Genomic DNA, 18,008 nt, shown 5'->3' with positions numbered 1-18,008 from the left:
GACATGAGGGTGAGGACACAGTGGCCACTTGAAAAGATCTCTCAGGCCAGAATATAGTACAGCAGGTAGGGTACTCTCCTTGGATGTGGTTGACCCAGGTTCAACCCCTGGAACTCCATATGGTCCTCTGAATGCCACCAGCAGTGATCCCTGAGGTGTGGTGGAGAAAACATCCCCAAACCAAAGAGAAAGGGGCAGGGGTGTGGTGGAGAAAACATCCCTTCTTTGTCTACATTTATGGGTTTGAGGGATGTTGGTGTGCACTTCAGGTCAATACTTCTACTTCATCCTGCTTTAATCCCTTTGTTCATCGATTGAAATTAAGGTCACAGGGCTAAGGCACTGCTCTCTTATAATTATTTGAATAATGAATATTTATTCGGAAAAGATCAGAGATCAACAACTATTCTTACCTAGATTACCTAGAGCATATGACTGCATCATCTATTTCCTAAAATATAACTAGCTCAGAAAAGAGTCTCCTGAAATGTAAGCTGCCAGCATGAACTACACACTTTAACTGAGGATGAAGAGGAAAGTCAAAGTTGAAAGTTGAGGCTCAGCTTGAGTATGCAGCACAGAAGTTTAATTTCAAGTGCTGGGGTGAGGGTGAAGGCCAAGTCAGTAGTCAGAGCCGGTGCACAATACAATGGGGGGCAGGGGGAAGAGGACAAACCACAGGCACTTTCCCCTTAAGACAAAGGATAGCACTAGACTGATAGATATGGATCTTGTACACATTGGAAATTTACTGCCATATTTACACTAGCAGTTCAAGAATACATTCTTGGAAACTCTGATTTCATGAAGTGTCCCCTTTACTTCTACCACACAAACACTGTCACTGTCACTGTCCTCCCGTTGTTCATTGATTTGCTCGCAGCGGGTCCAGTAACATCGTGAGACTTGTTATTGTGTTTGGCATATTGAATACGTCACGGGTAGCTTACCAGGCTTTGCCGTGCGGGCGAGATACTCTCGGTAGCTTGCTGGGCTCTCTGAGAGGGACAGAGGAATCGAACTCCAGCCATGTTGGCTGCATACAAGGCAAACGCCCTACCTACTGTGCTATTGCTCCAGCCCACCACACAAACACAACCCAAGAAATATGGATCTGATCTTCAAACTGGAGTATGCAGACCACAAAAAGTACAGAGTTTTCAGAATGTCCTTGGAGGGAGGTCAGCCTTTGAAGGGGAATGATTTGGTCCCTATGATGCTGTGAATTCAGATAGCCTAGGCAGAACTGGGCATCAGGAGTGATGCTACTATCCTACCTGAGACCTGAAATCTTGAATGAGAGACACTTCACCAGAATGACTTCCATGATTACATTGCCTCTGAGAGAGGATTTTTCTCTAATAATCTGAAGTTTGTAAAATAATATTTATTTATTCAAATTTTGTAATTAGGTATAAAATTGGTAATTATGTAAATTTTTCATTTAAAAGACAAAGCACAACTTCCCCCGATTTTTTTAAAATGGGGTATGCCATTTGGATTTTCGCAGTAAACATTCTTCCCAAGAGACGATCATAATGTGATTTTCTCCCTCTTTTTAAGAAAAGGAACACTCCATAAAGCCAATGAAAGCATTCACATGCTAATATGGTTAACTGTTGTAACCAGTAGCTATTAAATATATTCAGTGTTCTGACTCCCACACTGTGGTATATTATGCATTAAATCTTTTTTTTTATATTTTTATTACTGAAACACCATGAGATACAGTTGTAGACTTACAAATTTTTGTGCTTGGGTTTCAATTATATAGTGATCAAATATATGCATTAAATATTTAAATCCTTAACTATTCAATAAAGCAGTACTATGGTATTAACCTTCTTTCCCTGAGAAGAAAAATGAGATACAGAAATCTTAAATTGTAAATAGCACAGCTGAATCCAACCCCAAGGAATCAAATTCTAGAGCTAAATTTTTGTGTTTTATTGTATTTTATGAAGCATAGCATATTTCTGCATATGCATGCTATTTAAAAACTTACTATCTTATGGGCTGGAGTGATAGCACAACGGTAGGATGTTTGGCTTGCACACAGACGACCCAGCTGACCCAGGTTCGATTCCTCCGCCCCCTCTCAGAGAGCCTGGCAAGCTATGGAGAGTATCTCGACCCCATGGTAGAAGCATTCGAAATAGCAAGCCATTCCCAATTTAAGGAAACAAGTTATTCAAAAATAACCAGTGGACACTTGACATTAAATTCTGTTGCTTCTATAGGTAAGAAAGATTCCCAAGAATGCAAACTGCATGCCAAACTGAGTCAGATTTAAGAATATTAATGTTCAGGACGGACCTCACCAAGGTATAATATGCTGAAAATTTTGCAATTTTCCAAAGGAGACAGATTGAAACTACACTTAATAGGTCACCTGGGGAAAGTCAACAAGAGGGAAGAGCTTGGTAGATCAGATATGGTTGGGGAGCAGGCTTGTGGTTTGTGACTGAAATCTCCAGGCTTTCCTGGGGTCAGGATGGTCTAATTCTCCTCACCTCCCTATACAGCCTCGGCAGTCATATCCACACCCCAAGCTTCCACCCAATTAAAAACTATTCCACTCTTACCATCCCAGTAAAAATACTGAATGCCCTGAACAAACACCATGATCTCTTAGCACCTTATTGAGAACCATAATGTATAAAAGGAAAGGAGAGAGAGAGAGCAAGAAGGAAAGTGCCTCTCATAGAGGGAGATGGGGGATGGATTTGGGGGTTGGGGGTTGGTGGTAGTGAAATGGCGGACGTTGTTGGTGGGAAATGTATACTGGTGGAGGGATGTATGACTGAAACTCAATTATGAACAACTTTGTAATGGTCTGTCTCATGGATATCCAATTAAAAAATTTTTAAAAAACTAATGTGGAGTTCATGCCCATTCAACCAGCTTAATCAATGGCTGAATAAATAGAAGTACTCCTACATTTAAAAAAATTAGTGAAAACCTCCTTAGAGTTCTTTGCTATCATGGAATGTTAGCAGGTACTGAAAATAGCTGCCATACTGCAAACTCAGATTTACATAGAGGAGAGCAGCACTGCATAACACAGTTTTCACATTAGAATTCTGTGTTGTCTGATGGACTGCAATTTTCCAAAGGAGCCAGATTGAAACTATACTTAATAGGTCATCTGGGGAAAGTCAATAAGAGGGAAGAGCTTGGTATATCAGATGGGGTTGGGGAACAGGTTTGGGTAATAAAGGAGTGATAAGAAGGTCCAGATAGAGACTGTGTTTGACCATCCCCAATATAGCGTATTTCCATACCGTGCCCTGCCCTTCTTCACCTTTACTTTCCAGTTGATCTGCCTTCCCCACTACCTACAGAACCTCAGACAGTTTTTGTGTGGACCTGGAGCTCAGTGGTCTTTGTTACATGTGCCACAAATGGTGATCTGGAGAGTGTCAATTGGTAAGTAGAACAGAAGGCAGCATTTTAGTGGGAGGCTTATAGATTTATGAGCTACAATCATGTTTGGTCCTGTCAGTCTTTGTAAGTTCCAAGAGAAACTAATTCAAGAGTAACTCCTAAAACACACCTGACTTACTTGTTAAGCATGGCAGAGCAACAGGAACCAGGCTTTTCTTTTTGATGGACATTTGACACACCAGCAGATAAACAAGAACATTTGTATTTCACAGATATTTAAATAGGCATTTGTTGATGTCATGATCTTAAACACCAAGTTTAGATTAAGCTTTCAGGGAAGGAATGGGGAGACATCTGAAGGATAGTTGGACTTTTGGTAGAGGATAAGATAATAGGCAATTTAATTGTGGAACTTGGTCAGGGAGAGAAGTTTAAAAAAGAATTTAAAAAGAAAATGAAATTTGACATTTGGGCCTGGCTGCATCTCCCCAGCCTCATAGTTGGCCAAAAGAATAGAATTTTTTAGATTTGGTTAGATTCAGCACAATTGCAGATGAAAACTATGTAAATATGTCTTAATTGAAAAAAAAGTTGGAATTCAGAATCTTGAGTGCATATACTTATCTAACATTGATTTAAACATAGAACTGTTCCATGAGATCTACAGTTCTATAGTTTATTATTTCATTTTATTTATTATAGTTTAAAAGATTACAATAGTGATAAAATATATGGCATCAATATAAAAAATTGCTGCACTGCCAAATTACCTACAATACTCTGCACTGTCCCTCCTTCTCTTCTAGGCTAGTCTCCTTTCTCATCTCAGCCCCACCCCCACTGTTTGGCAATTGGTTCTGAATTCCAAAGCCAAGGGGTTGTCATTATTTGATACTGTCTGTTATCTTATTTCAACTCTATATTTCACAGATGAGTGAGAACATTTTGTATTTTTCCATTTCTCTCTCACTTAAGGAAGGGGGTGGGGAAGCTCTCAAGTGTGAGAGCACATCGCTAATGTGTGAAAATCCCCAAGTTCCATCCTCTGTTCAATTTGGCCCCTTAATCCCACCAGGTATGGCCACGCATATATGAAAAAGAAAGTGGAGAGATAAAGTAAGCAGTCCTAAGTAAGAGAACTAGTTAGAGCTTATGACTGGATTTGAACCTGGTCACAATGTTCATGCTAAAAACTATTCGAAGTCACCAAAAAGATAGTATTATCCCCAGTACTTCAATTTATCTTTACCACTCTATTTATAATGCTTCTTTTTTTTTTCTGGAAAGATATTTTTAAGTGCTTTGGATCAACAACGCAAATAGAATGTTTCTGGTAACTTAAAACCACACCTTTAGGCTAATGAATCCATGCTTTGTGAACAATTCACCTAATAATATGTTTGGCACACTTACATTGAACGGTCACGGTTCTCCTGTTGTTCATCGATTTGCTCGAGCGGGCCCAGTAACGTCTCCATCATGAGACTTGTTGTTACTGTGTTTGGCATATTGAGTACATCAAGGGTAGCTTGCCAGGCTCTGCCGTGCGGGTTAGATACTCTCAGTAGCTTGCCAGGCTTTGCCGTGCAGGCGAGATACTCTCAGTAGCTTGCCAGGCTCTCCAAGAGGGGCGGAGGAATCGAACTCCGGTCAGCCATGTTGGCTGCATGCAAGGCAAACGCCCAACCGCTGTGCTATCGCTCCAGCCCATATTGAACATATTTCCTATATTTAAGGAAAAAAAGGAACTAGCGGTGGGAGCTGACATAGTGAAGTTAGATTGTTTGTATCATTTGCCTTTCTATCTCCACCAGGATTTGGATTATCACTGAGTAAAACAGCAATGGAAGTTTGCTTTCCAAGTGTTGCTGTATAGACCAGTGAATTGTTGAACAACACTTTATCTGAGTTAATTTAGGGCAACTTCTTAAAGAATCAGTAGTTTGGGGCCACCTTAAGTCTATACATTTAAAGTCAGAAAAATGGACATTGCTTCAGGTCTGTTTTAGGGGAAAAAAAAATCATATCACCGTTGATCTTGGCATTTACTTCAGTGCAATTAGATGTATTGATTGAGACCACTGTTTTGTATAAACAGTTGATTTTGTTTTGGTTTTGTAGTTGGTCCATGTGGATGAAATTTTCATGAACATCAGCATCTAAATAAATTGAAATTAAGTGAGATTTGATAATGATAAAAGTCTAGATCACTATTATGAGCAAAACATTATTTAAACAGAAAGTGCTAATGTTTACAGCATAGATTTGTTAACTGTACTTTGGTGGCAAATATCAATAATATATTTCTGTAGTTACATTACTTGGTGAATAAGCATCAAGAAATTTGATCTTAAAATATTTTACCATCAAATATTTCTGAAAGTCATTAAAATCCTTTATGTTGAGAAATATCAATGCTATCCTCAGTGTGTCAGCATTTCTAAGTGCCTTAAAAATATAGAATGCACCGATGGGCAAGTCAGATCTTTCATAAGCCATATAATAGAGTTACACTGGCTCGCTCTCTTTTGAATTTGATGTTACAAGCAGATTCTAAAAGATTTAACAAATTCACCATAAAACACAATATCCATATTATCTTTAATGCTAGAGGTAGTTAATGGGCTTTGATATGTGACCTTTTATCTTATAAAAAATGACTTTTCAGGAACTGGAGAGATAGCACAGCGGGTAGGGCATTTGCCTTGCATGCGGCCAACCTGGGTTCAATTCCCAGTATCCCATATGGTCCCCTGAGCACTGCCAGGAGTAACTCCTGAATGCAGAGCCAGGAGTAACTCCTGTACATTGCCAGGTGTGACCCAAAAAGCAAAAAAAAAATGACTTTTCAGAGTTTATAAATTAGTTTCCATCTTTTTTTTTTTTGGTAGACCCTTAGGTATTTCCTTTTATTATTTCAGTCATTAAACATAATTTTTTTTAGACTTATAAATTTTTGTGCTTGGGTTTCAGTTATACAATGATCAAGTACCCATCCCTCCACCAGTGCCCATCCTCCCCCACCACGGGTCCTAGCATCCCTCCCTCCCCACCCCCCCCTCCCCGTCCCACCCTGCCGCTGTGGCAGGGCATTCCCCCTTGTTCTCTCTCTCTTATTTTGGGTACTGTGTTTTGCCAGAGAGGCATTGAGTGGCAATCATGTTTGGTCTATAGACTACTTTTAGCATGTCTCTCCCACCCTGGGAGGGTCTTCACAACACCCTTTATTTGGTGCTCTCTTCTCTATCTGAGCTTCCTTTTCACCTAGCACATGTGGCTGGCCTTCAAGTCATGGAGCAAAATTCCTGGTAAATTAGTTTCCATCTTCAGGTAAAAATATATCTACCAAATAGAAAAATAGTGTGATCCAAAATATTTGTGATTTTTCAGAGACTTCCACAAAGAAAACATTAAAATGTACAATAAATATATGAAAAAGTGCTTGTTATCACTTAGTATCAGGGAAACAGAAATCAGAATGACAATGAAATATCATCTTACACCAGTGAGAATTGCATATCTTACTTACAAGAACCAGAGAGATATCGTGGTGGGTAGGACACTTGCCTTGCATGTGGCTGATTTGGGTTCAATCCCTGGCACTACGTGTAGTCTTCCAAAACCTCCAGAAGTGATCCCTGAGCCCAGAGTCAGGAAGAATCCTGAGCACCACCAGGTGTGGCCCCCAAACAAACAAAAAATTGCACAAAACAAAACACAAAAATACAAATGTTGACAGTGGAACATTTGATCTAGCCTCTATGGAGCACAATATAAAGATTGTTCAGAAAAGTAGGAATTTGAACCACAACTCTACTTCTTGGTATATATGCCCCCAAACACAAAAAACTTAATTTAAAATGATGGATGCACACTTAAAAGTTTATTGCAGGATATGGAAATGACCGAAATATCAAAAAAGGGATGAAAAGAAAAAGTATCTGTGGAATATATACATATAGAATATCATGCTGCCACTAGAAAAAAATTAGTCATGCAGTTGTTGATCATTGAATTGATTTGTTGTCTATAATGATTAGTGAAATAAGTCAAAGGCAGGGCAAATACAGGATGATCTCACTCATCTGTGCTATATAGAAAAACAAATCAAGGGCATGGAAAATATTGATTTAAAATAAAACTTGGATATTGGAATACAGATTTGAGACTGCCAGATTAAAAGTGAGGTTATGAGGGGTACAAACATGCTGAATGGATGCAACACAGATTTATTGGTCTCAAGCATATAAGTGATGATAAGGAAGGTAAAAGAAAGCATAAAAACACAACTGTCAATTAACATAATGGAGGAAGGGGTGGAAAAAAAAAGAATGCCAGTCCAGAGGTGAAATAGGGAAGGTGGATGGGTCATAGGTACTTTAGTGCTGGGCATTTTTTTTTAAGTTTGTCCTGTCCTTTATTTTTAAAGAATTTTTAAATTTATTTTAACAAATCATTGTGAGATACAGTTACAGACTTACAAAATTTTGTGATTACATTTCAATTAAACAATATTCAAGTACCTATCCCTCCACCAGTGCCTATTCTCTACCACCAAAGTTCCCAGTGTCCTCCTGCCACCCCCACCTCTTCCCACCCCCCTGCCTCTGTGGAAGACACATTCAGACTCTTACTCTCTCTCTCCTTTTGGGTGTTATGGTTTGAAACATAGGCACTAAGCAGCCATCATGTTTGGTCTATAGCCTACTTTCATCACGTGTCTACCATCCTGCGTGACTCCTTCAACCAGTGCCGGGTAGTTTTGAACATCAATAGCATAAACTAGAAAATTATTTTAATCCTCTTACCTAAACTATAATAAATTAAATATATTATTCTATAAATAGAGATTCTGCACATGTGTGTAAGGTGTGCTGTACAGTTATAAAATATTCAGAAAGTTTCTGTGATGATTTGTTTGGGGGACAATAGAGGAGAAGGGTGGTTGGACTAACTTTAGTTTTCCTTTATTGAACTTACTTCATTGAACTTAATGGCTCACACTCCTAAATTTGAATGTGTAAGTTGTTCTAGTTTACCATTACTAAATAGATAATAACCAGTAATCAGGGTCTGGAGTTCGGATTTTATTGCACAGTGCACAGATATGTTATATATCTTATCTAATCCCTTCATAACTTTAAATAAATATATTCATCTAATTATGATTCTGAATTAGTACTAGGAAAACATATAGATAAATTGGAGTGCAATGGCTGTGAAAAAATCAAATTTCTTTTGGTTTGCCTTACTCCTCGTCCATTTAAATATCTTCAGGATATATTTGGTAAAATAAGTTATGATGACATAATTGTTTTAATAAATAAATATCTCACCTTCATGACCAAAGAAAAGGAAATATGACTTGGTGCTGCTATTGCACCCAGTTTACATGTGTTAGTTTTAAAGAAATAAAAATGAGACAGAAAAGTCTTCAACAGTTTATAAATTTATGTACCATGGAACCATTCCAGTTGTACTTGTGTGTTGAACCATTCATAAACAGACAAATCTATATGTTTTTCTAGTAATGAGGCCAAATTCTTTTTTGTTTGCCATGCTTCCAATCCTTTTACTTAATTTATCTTAATTACACTTACTCCATAGCTTTTCATAAATAATTCTCCAACTTTAAATCTCAGTTAGGCATTGCTAAATTTAAGAACTTGTTCTTAATAATTGACCTAATTGAAGTAGACTTTATGCATTATACATCCCTTCATTGTTGTCCCTAACTTGCATATTGAAGTTCTGGTGGACAGTAATAGAACCTAGCCTTTCTCTGTATACATCCACTCCCCAAAATTGTACCTTTCTCTGTATACATCTATTCCCTAGAAATGTGCTTATAATACTATCAGAAATTCCCTATAATACCACCTATTAGGTGAATTATTAAATTTGACTTTAGTATGATAGTAGTATGGAGTGGAGAAGATGTCACTGTCAAAGTCCTGTCCTCCCATTGTTCATTGATTTGCTTGAGCGGGCCTAATAACGTCTCCCTTGTGAGACTTGTTACTGTGTTTGGCATATTGAATACGTTATGGGTAGCTTGCCAGGCTTTGCCATGCGGGCAGGCGAGATTCTCTCAGAAGCTTTGTGCAAGGCAAGCACCAGCCCAGAGAAGATGATAACAGGAAATAAGGTTGAAGTTAAAAATGAAGTGAAAGACTGCAGTGCAATGAGTTAGGGTTTTATACTCTAAAGTAAGGGAACATCCATTCTAAAGAATTTCAATAAAGGAAGCATATGATCAAAGATGGTTTTCATGATTTCTCTTCTCACATATGATGACGAAAAAAATTTTTTTTACTGAATTCAGAGTAAGATGTTATACAAGAAACATGGTAACAGTAAAAATGTGGACATGTATTGTAAAAAAAATTGATATGAATTGTTCACCATATGGGTAAAAGTAGCAAGTGAGGGGTCCAGTATGAGTCATTACATTAAATCCTGGGTGGTTATGGTGAATCTTAGTGTCATTCACAGCTACTGGTAATTTAGAGATAAAAGCAATTGTGATGGGAAGGACTGAGTATTAACAGTTGGTGTAAGATGTTGGTGGGATCTCCAATGACTCTTACTTAACTAAAAATACTAAGTTAGAGTTTGAAGAGATATATAAGGTGAAAATATGTGCTGAGAAATTTTTTACATCTATGTTTGAATATAACAATCAAGAGAAATTGAAAAATAAGACTAAAAACAAATTCTAGAGAGCATCAGCCATTAAATAATACTCTGTCTGTCTGTCCTCCCGTTGTTCATTGATTTGCTCAAGTGGGCCCAGTAATGTCTCCATCGAAGACTTTGTTGTTACTGTGTTTGGCATATTGAATGCATCACGGGTAGCTTGCCAGGCTCTGCCGTGCGGGCAAGATACTCTCTGTAGCTTGCCGGGCTCTCCGAGAGGGGCGGAGGAATCGAACTCGGGTCGGCCATGTTGGCTGCGTGCAAGGCAAATGTCCTACTGCTGTGCTATCGCTCCAGCCCAAATAATACTCAGGAAAGCCTAAAAGTACAAATTATAGAAAGGTGAAGAAATAAAAGGGAAACTAGGAAAATAATGACTGTACATGGAAATTAAATTGTTAGAGAATTTTTAATATTCAGAAAATGTTATATTAAATCACTGTATCACTGTCCTCCTGTTGTTCATCGATTTGCTTGAGTGGGTGCCAATAATGTCTCCATTTGTCCCTGACATGTGCTAGTGTAGCCCAATGGCATATTGGGGGCTCTTTCAGGGCCAGGGGAATGAAGACCATCATTGATACTGTTTTTGGCATATCAAGTACACCACAGGTAGCTTGCCAGGCTCTGCCGTGTGGGCGGGATACTCTCAGTAGCTTGCTGGGCTCTCTGAGAAGGATGGAGGCTTTTGGAACAGCCTCTAAATCACCTTTACAGGTGTTACTAGTCAGGCATATATGTGGGAAAGATACTTTCAGTAGCCTGTCGGGGTCTCTGAGAGTGAAAACTAGACAATAAAAGGTCTAATTTAATTTAATATGTTCTATGAATATTCATTGCTAAGAATAAGATGCCCGGTAACCTTAATTATATTCAACAAAAGAATCGCGGGTGTTGCCAGAGTGATAGTACAGAGGCTAGGGCAGGTCGACCTGGGTTCATCCCATATCGTCTCTTGAGTACCACCAGGGAGTAATTCCTGACTGCATAACCAGGAGTAATGCCTGAGTATCAATGGGTGTGATCCCAAAAGACAAAAAATAAAGAGAATCACAAGAGTTAGATTTGAGTTGGTAAAAAAAGGTTAAAGAAACAGAGCATCAGGCAATCAATTCAAAGAACTTTTCCACTGATTTGACTGGGACTTCTTGGATCTAGCAAATCTACCCATTATTGTCCTTCCCTTCATAATTATTTGAGGAAATCTGTTTAAGTCCATTTTTTTGGAGAAAGTTTGTTTTAAAACTAAGTCTTCTGGGTATATATGATTTCTGGGAACAGTTTGAGTTTTAGATAAATGAACACCATTAAAATGGTAGCTTGAAGTCATAAGGAGTTACTGGTGGGGGAGCTAGTTCAAATGGTAAAGCACTTGCCTAGCATGTGTGAGGCATCAAGTTTGATATTTGGCACTTCATGACCCTGTCCTGACTGCTCCTCTGTATGACCCTCATGGACCCTGATGACAGTAAATATATCAAAATATACTAATTGGGATAATCTACTATAATAAGGACTTGGGTAGAAAATAACTAACTTTCCTCATTAAGGAGATCCGTACAGGCCAGCTCTCCTGGCTAGAGCTGAGTTCAGATTTCCTTTCTTACTCCACCATATTAATCACACAGTGTTGTACCTTCCTTTCCTTTTTGTACTCACAGATGTTTCCAACAGATCACAGTACTACTCCGTGTTAAGTCAATTAAACTCCTGGTTCATCAGAATTCACCCCTCCCCCCTTTATATGCATAGTGTTCAGGCAAACATGACCAAATAATTAGAGATGGCACTAAAACTGGAAACAATTTGCTACCTTATCATTAGGGGAATAATTTTCTGAAAGGCAACAGTTCTATATACAGCTAAAAAGATCACTCACATCCTGTTAGTTAATTTCTACTATCCCTAAAGGGTTCTAAGATGTCATCAATTCTGCCAGCAGAAAACAGTTGCTGGTGCCCAGGGCATAACCAAAATGGATCAATTATCTTTTCAGTTAAAGAGGCATGGGTATATAGAATCCAGTTTTATTTTCTTAAAGCATGTTTCTATCCTATGAAAATACCTTGTAAAAGAAAAAAGCTCAGTCATTCAACAAGTAACCAGTGAATTCTTGATCTTTGTCCTTGTATCCACTCAATTTTTTATTACCCAAGTCTACAGGAACTTACAGCAAGAAATCTATATTTATTTCAGTAAGAATGAAAAGCCCTAACAGTATTATTAGATAACTGTGATGAATTTTAATCTGATGACAGCTTGTGACCCACAAATTCACTGTTTAAAATTAAAATGCATTCAAAATGAAACTGGCAAGTCAACTATAATATTAAACTTGTAATCTTCTGTGAAAAACACCTATCTAAATAAAAGATTAAATATAAATATAATTAATTTCTATGTAGCATCTTGCAACTGAAATCTGAAAGATATCATTGTAATACCTCACTTCAATAAAAATTGGTTGAATAAACTATCATTGAAGTTGTATAATATTTTTTGTCTTTTTTGCAGTTTATGAATTAAACGTAGAGATGGATTGGGTTTTCTTTGGTAATGCACCCTTTATATTTGGCAGAACTCCAGGTATAATATAGGCCCACAGATTTCTAGGTTTATCCTTCCTGAATAAAAGTCCTCTATTTTCCCCATTCCAAATATTCACCTTCAATAAATATAGAAATGTTTTCCATCTGCTTGTTTTCAATTTATTTATAACTCTAAAGCTATAATTACTCAAGTTGTATTACATGTTGCATTTTAAATTATTTATTTTTGTAGTTTTTAAAAATAGCTACATTGATATTTTTAGTAGATAAACCAAATAATCTGTCAACTTTATAAAGAATGGAGGCTTCCCTATTTTGGTAGTAATGTTTATATAAGTGCTAGCAGTAAACAACCATGTAAATAAAATAACCCAAACATAAATTTGTATCCTATATTTCTATGGTAAAGAATTGTATTTATTAATAAAAATATTTACAATTGTTGTCTGCAAATAATTTAATGACAAAGACATAGCTAATTTCTAGTTTGCAAAAGGTACCCCAATCCTATTGAAAACTCCACAATGCAATACAATAATTATAGCAAACTAACATGTATACTTGATTATAGTTTTAATGTCCCTATGCATTAACTTTTTGATAGTTACAACACATTAAAATATCATCAGTTAGAAATAAAGTACCACATTACCTTTCATTCTTGCATGTTTAGTATTTGACTTACCCACTCTTGAAAAGATATCAGAGGAATTGTTTTTCACAGTTATTATTTTTATTCATTATCCCTAGAATAGAGTACATACTAAATAAATGCTATTTGAATGAATGGATGTGTGTGATTGGATGACAAACAAACTAAGCAATTGCTTTAAGGAAAATACCTCATCTGGTAGCTACAGAACTACTGCATGGACAACTGCTGTTGCAGTAAGGTTTCTAAAATCTCTCTGCCATATTCTATTTTAGTTCATGTGTATGAGAAAAATGATGGATTCAATCCACTATGTCAGTCCTTGTATTAAATAGAAGCTGTATGGATTTAAGAAGCTGGATCTGCAATGCCATCCCATTTTAACAAAATTCCCCAGGTACTTCCTAAGATTTGCATCGATGTGAAATCTGATATTGGACTGCTAGCAAATATATTCATATTTGTGAGCAAACTCATTGTGGCTTTTGATTGCACCTCGCTAATTCCGTGTCAGGGACAGTGTCTACCCCAGGTTGTCAGCTTTAAAAGTGAGATTGGGGGTGGGGGAGTCGGGGTGTCACTCAGACGCTGGCCATGGTGCTGAAATAGAAGACAGAGTCCCATGTAAACCTTTCCTTCCCTCGTTGGTTTAGAAATTCGAGTGACAAGAGCAGGGGCCAAAAGGGCCTGGAGCATAATCGTTCGTGCGACCCAGATTTCTCAATCATTCGGGCGGAGATGTGGTCCATCAGGTTCCAGCCAGTGTAACCCTGAGAGCTCTCGCTAAACCAAGAGACCTTACAGATGTAGGCGCTGCAGTAGAAAAGGTTACAAACAGCAGGACGTCTTGCCTCCTGAAAAACTGCCAGTCAACTGCATAGGCTAGAAACAGGATCAGAGAGTCTCGAGAGAGGGAAGAGGAAAGGCAAGGAAACCCGAATTCTTATTTAAAATGCTCATTACCATTTGCATGTGGTAAAGAACAACTCAAGAGCTGGTTCTAGCTTAAGTTTTTGGCCCTTAGTCTTCCAACAGGTGCAGGACTCTTATCCCCCATTTCCTGTTAGTACTATGCTGCTTTGCCTTTCTAAGGCTCTCTCGCTCTCTCGCTCTCGCTCTCCCTCTCTCGCTCTCTACCTCTCTCTTGCGAGGGAAGCTTTTCCTAGAGTCCTTAAGCATGTACAGTTTCCCATCTCCTCCGCAGCTCTGTGCACGACACCCTTACCTGCAGCGTGCAGACTGAGGAGCAGGCAGAGAGCAGGGAAGCAGACTGCCCTCCGCATAGTGTTGGCATCGGGGGCTGGAGGGGAAACTCCGCCACGACCCCGCTTCCAGCAAGTACTGTTGACAAGGGCCACCGCCAGGCAGACTCGGATCTCTGGGAATCGGTCCCCGTTGCCTCTTCTGGGGTTCTGCAGAGCGGTCGGTGGCGCCGACGGGAACCTGCCCCAGCTTCGCCTCTTGGAGAGCGCGGGGAAAGGACGAAGCGTCAGAGGCGGTGGCGGAGGGCGAGCCGGGCGAGGCGGAGTGCGGGCCAAGGCGCCCCGTGCCAGCGATCGCTCGGCCTCCAGGCAGCCCCGCAGCGGCCGCGGAGAAGGCTGCTGGGCAGGCGGTGCAGACCCAGCCGCTACCCAGACGCGCCGCGGCTTCTGAGCATGCCCAGCGCTGGCCCTAGCCAGGCACGGGAGTTTCGAAGTGAAATTCCAGTTCTCCGGGTCTTAGCTGTGGCTGCGAGGGGCGCAGGCTTCGCTGCAGGGGGTGTGTGGGAGGGGCGGCTTCTGGGATTGGGTATTAGGTACTTAGAGAGGCAGAAACCTGTAGGTGGGATGCCTTGGGATCCAAAGGGTGCCCGACCTCTGGGACCAGAGCAAACAGCCCTAAGAAAGTGTCAGGCTCATGGCCCACCCACGCGGCCTTTGGGTTCCACGTGGACAGAGCTCACTGCTGGGAATTGACCCAGGTTGACCAGTTTCTCAGGCTGCTTATAGGAACCGAGAACAGATGGCAGGCTGGGAGCTCCCTGCTGGCCTGGGGGAGCAATCCGGAGGCACCCTGCTTGGGATAAACTGTACGCAGGTGCCCGCTTTCTAATTGTCCCCCCACCTCCTTCTTGTTTCTTCTGGACCTCTCAGCTCACTACCCGAGTGTCAACTTTCTCAGGATTCATCTAAAGTGGATGACCATAGGGACGGAGACCATGCTTGGAGACTCAGGCAGCTACGCGATGGGAGATGAGGAGACACCCTTCTGTTTGATGGAGATCATTATTTTCAGCCTACATTTTACTTTTGTTGTTGTTGTTGTTGTTGTTGTTGTTTTTGGGTCACACCCAGCAATGCACAGGGGTTACTCCTGGCTCTGTACTTATCAGTTACTCCTGACGGTGCTTGGGGGACCATATGGGATGCTGAGAATCGAACCCCGGGTGGGCCATGTGCAAGGCAAACACCCTACCCGCTGTGCTATCACACATTTTACTTTTTAAAGTGAAATTTAATGGCATTACCTCTGTAACTGGCCTGGAGTGATAGCACAGCGGGTAGGGCATTTGCCTTGCACGCAGCCAACCTGTGATAGGTTCCTCCATCCCTCTCGGAGAGCCCAGCGAGCTACAGAGAGTATTCCACCTGCATGGCAAAACCTGGCAAGGTACCTGTGTTATATTCGATATGCCAAAAACAGTAACAACAAATCTCACAATGGGGAAGTTACTGGTGCCCACTAGAGCAAATTGATGAACAACGGGAGGACAGTGCTACCTCTGTAACTGGGTTTCTCTGGTCCAGCTGTGCCTCCCTGGGAAGGCTGCAATGATTCAGTCTAACAAGGTGGCTACTTCCCGCTCCTTCTCCCCACTGAAGACTTTCTATGTGTAGAATGACTGCGCTTATTTGTGGAATATAAAGTAACATAATATGAGACTTATACCTAGGATGGTAGAGATAAGGGCCAGGAGGTTTGCTCCACGGGTTGGAAGCTGGCCTCACGTGGTAGGGAAAAGGCAGTTGGGATAGAGAAGGGACCACTAAGTCAATGATGGTTGGAGGGATTGCTTGGGATAGGAGATGTTTGCTGAAAGTAGACTAAGGACCAAACATGATGGCCTCTTAGTATCTGTATTGCAAACAATAATTCCCCAAAGTAGAGAGAGTGAGATGGATTGTACCTGCCACAGAGGCAGGAGGTGAGATGGGAGGTGGGGGGAGATGGCGGGAGGGATACTGAGAACATTGGTGGTGGTAAATGTGCACTGGTGGAGGGATTGTTGCTCGAGCATTGTTTGACTGAACTATACTCATGAAAGTTTGTAACTGTATCTCATGGTGATCCAATTAAAAAAAAAGACTTTCTCTGTGTAGGGATCTTTTTTATTTTTCCTGTGGCTGCTCATTTCAGGTCATGAAGTCTCACAGTTAGGTTTTATTCCCCTAGGGGCACTGACCTCTGTGCCTTTTAGGTGTTCTTGAGATGCTTTTGTCTCTTTTCATTTGTTTCCTCTCATCACCACACTCAAGCTTACAAAAGTGGTCTCACTTTGGCAGGAAGACCCCAAGCTATCTCCAGACCACAGTGGTGGTTCTTTCCCACACTTGACTGCATCTGCAATAGTTATTTAGCATTGCCTCATTCCCCAGCTCCCCCGCACCCCTGCTCATTTAATAGAGACTTACCTTAACACAGTCATAGGCTCCATGAGAGCTTCTGCACCTTATTATACTTCATTTGGATAAAGTTGTTCCAAACAAATAAGGGATGCTGAGCAACTAAGGGATGCCAAGAACTGCTTCCTTGACTGTACTGCATATTTCATTCAATGTTTTCTTCATCCACTGCAACTGGAACAACTAATGGGAAAAGTGCTGCTCACAGAGCTTAATTAGGAAGGACTTTGTAGGAACCGAGAGGCAAGGTATCATCATTTCCTGTATAATTCATTTCCTTTAAAACATTTAAGGACAAAGCCAGGAATTGCTCTCAAGTAAATGAGAGAAGGAAGGAAGTGATGTATTTTTAATACCTTGACAGATCTTTAAAGATGCATGCATTCCTATTTTCTATTTTTCTACTCCATACATAGTGTGTCTACATTTCTGTGGCATTACCATTTCATCCCAGTTATACTAAGCTGCAATCTCTTTCCCTATTCCACATTCACTTTTACCCAGCTTCATTTGCCCAGAGCATATATTGCTTTTTATTATACAAAAAAAAATAGTTCTTAAGTCTCAGAGTGGTTGTTTAAGTGGTAGAGCACGTGGTTTGCACATGTGAAACCTTGGTTTGATTCTGTCATTGTATGGCCCCATGATCATCTCTGGGAGTGGCTCCTGTTCCCTCAACATATGGGATTCTGGGAACCATATGGGATGCCTAGATCAGCATCCTTAACCACTATACTATTGTCCTGGCCCCCACAATGGCAGAGATCTTTGAAAAATTTATTTACAGATACACTCCAACAGTTTCAAATAGTACCTTTCACAAAATAGGTGCAATCAAAAATACATTAAAACCAATTAATTTATAAAGTTCAATACTGATCATTAGATTGCCTCTTTGTAATTCTTAAGTAAAAAGAGAGAGTTGAGCTAATTTTCTTTGCAGGACTTAATGTTTAGAAGATTTTAATCTAGTATCTGGTACAGGAATTACTGCAGGGCTGAAGGTGATGATGAATGACTTTAGTCTGCTTCCAATGACTGTGTTGCTCTTATTCTTCT

The 18,008-nt window shown here is 40.0% G+C and overlaps 1 protein-coding gene across 1 annotated transcript in view; it reads right to left on the bottom strand.

The window, feature by feature from the left end:
- Positions 1 to 14,617, bottom strand: part of PTPRR (protein tyrosine phosphatase receptor type R) — a 328,064-nt gene extending 313,447 nt beyond the window's left edge. The window contains exon 1 of the mRNA XM_056130658.1: positions 14,513 to 14,617. Coding sequence (XP_055986633.1) covers positions 14,513 to 14,570 — 58 coding nt within the window. The 5' untranslated portion in view covers positions 14,571 to 14,617. The remainder of the gene's footprint in view (positions 1 to 14,512) is intronic.
- Between the last annotated feature and the right edge of the window lie 3,391 nt (positions 14,618 to 18,008).

Source organism: Sorex fumeus, unplaced genomic scaffold, assembly GCF_029834395.1.
Source record: "Sorex fumeus unplaced genomic scaffold, SorFum_2.1 ptg000081l, whole genome shotgun sequence".
Classification (NCBI taxonomy): domain Eukaryota; kingdom Metazoa; phylum Chordata; class Mammalia; order Eulipotyphla; family Soricidae; genus Sorex; species Sorex fumeus.
This window is presented reverse-complemented; position numbering and strand designations above follow the sequence as displayed.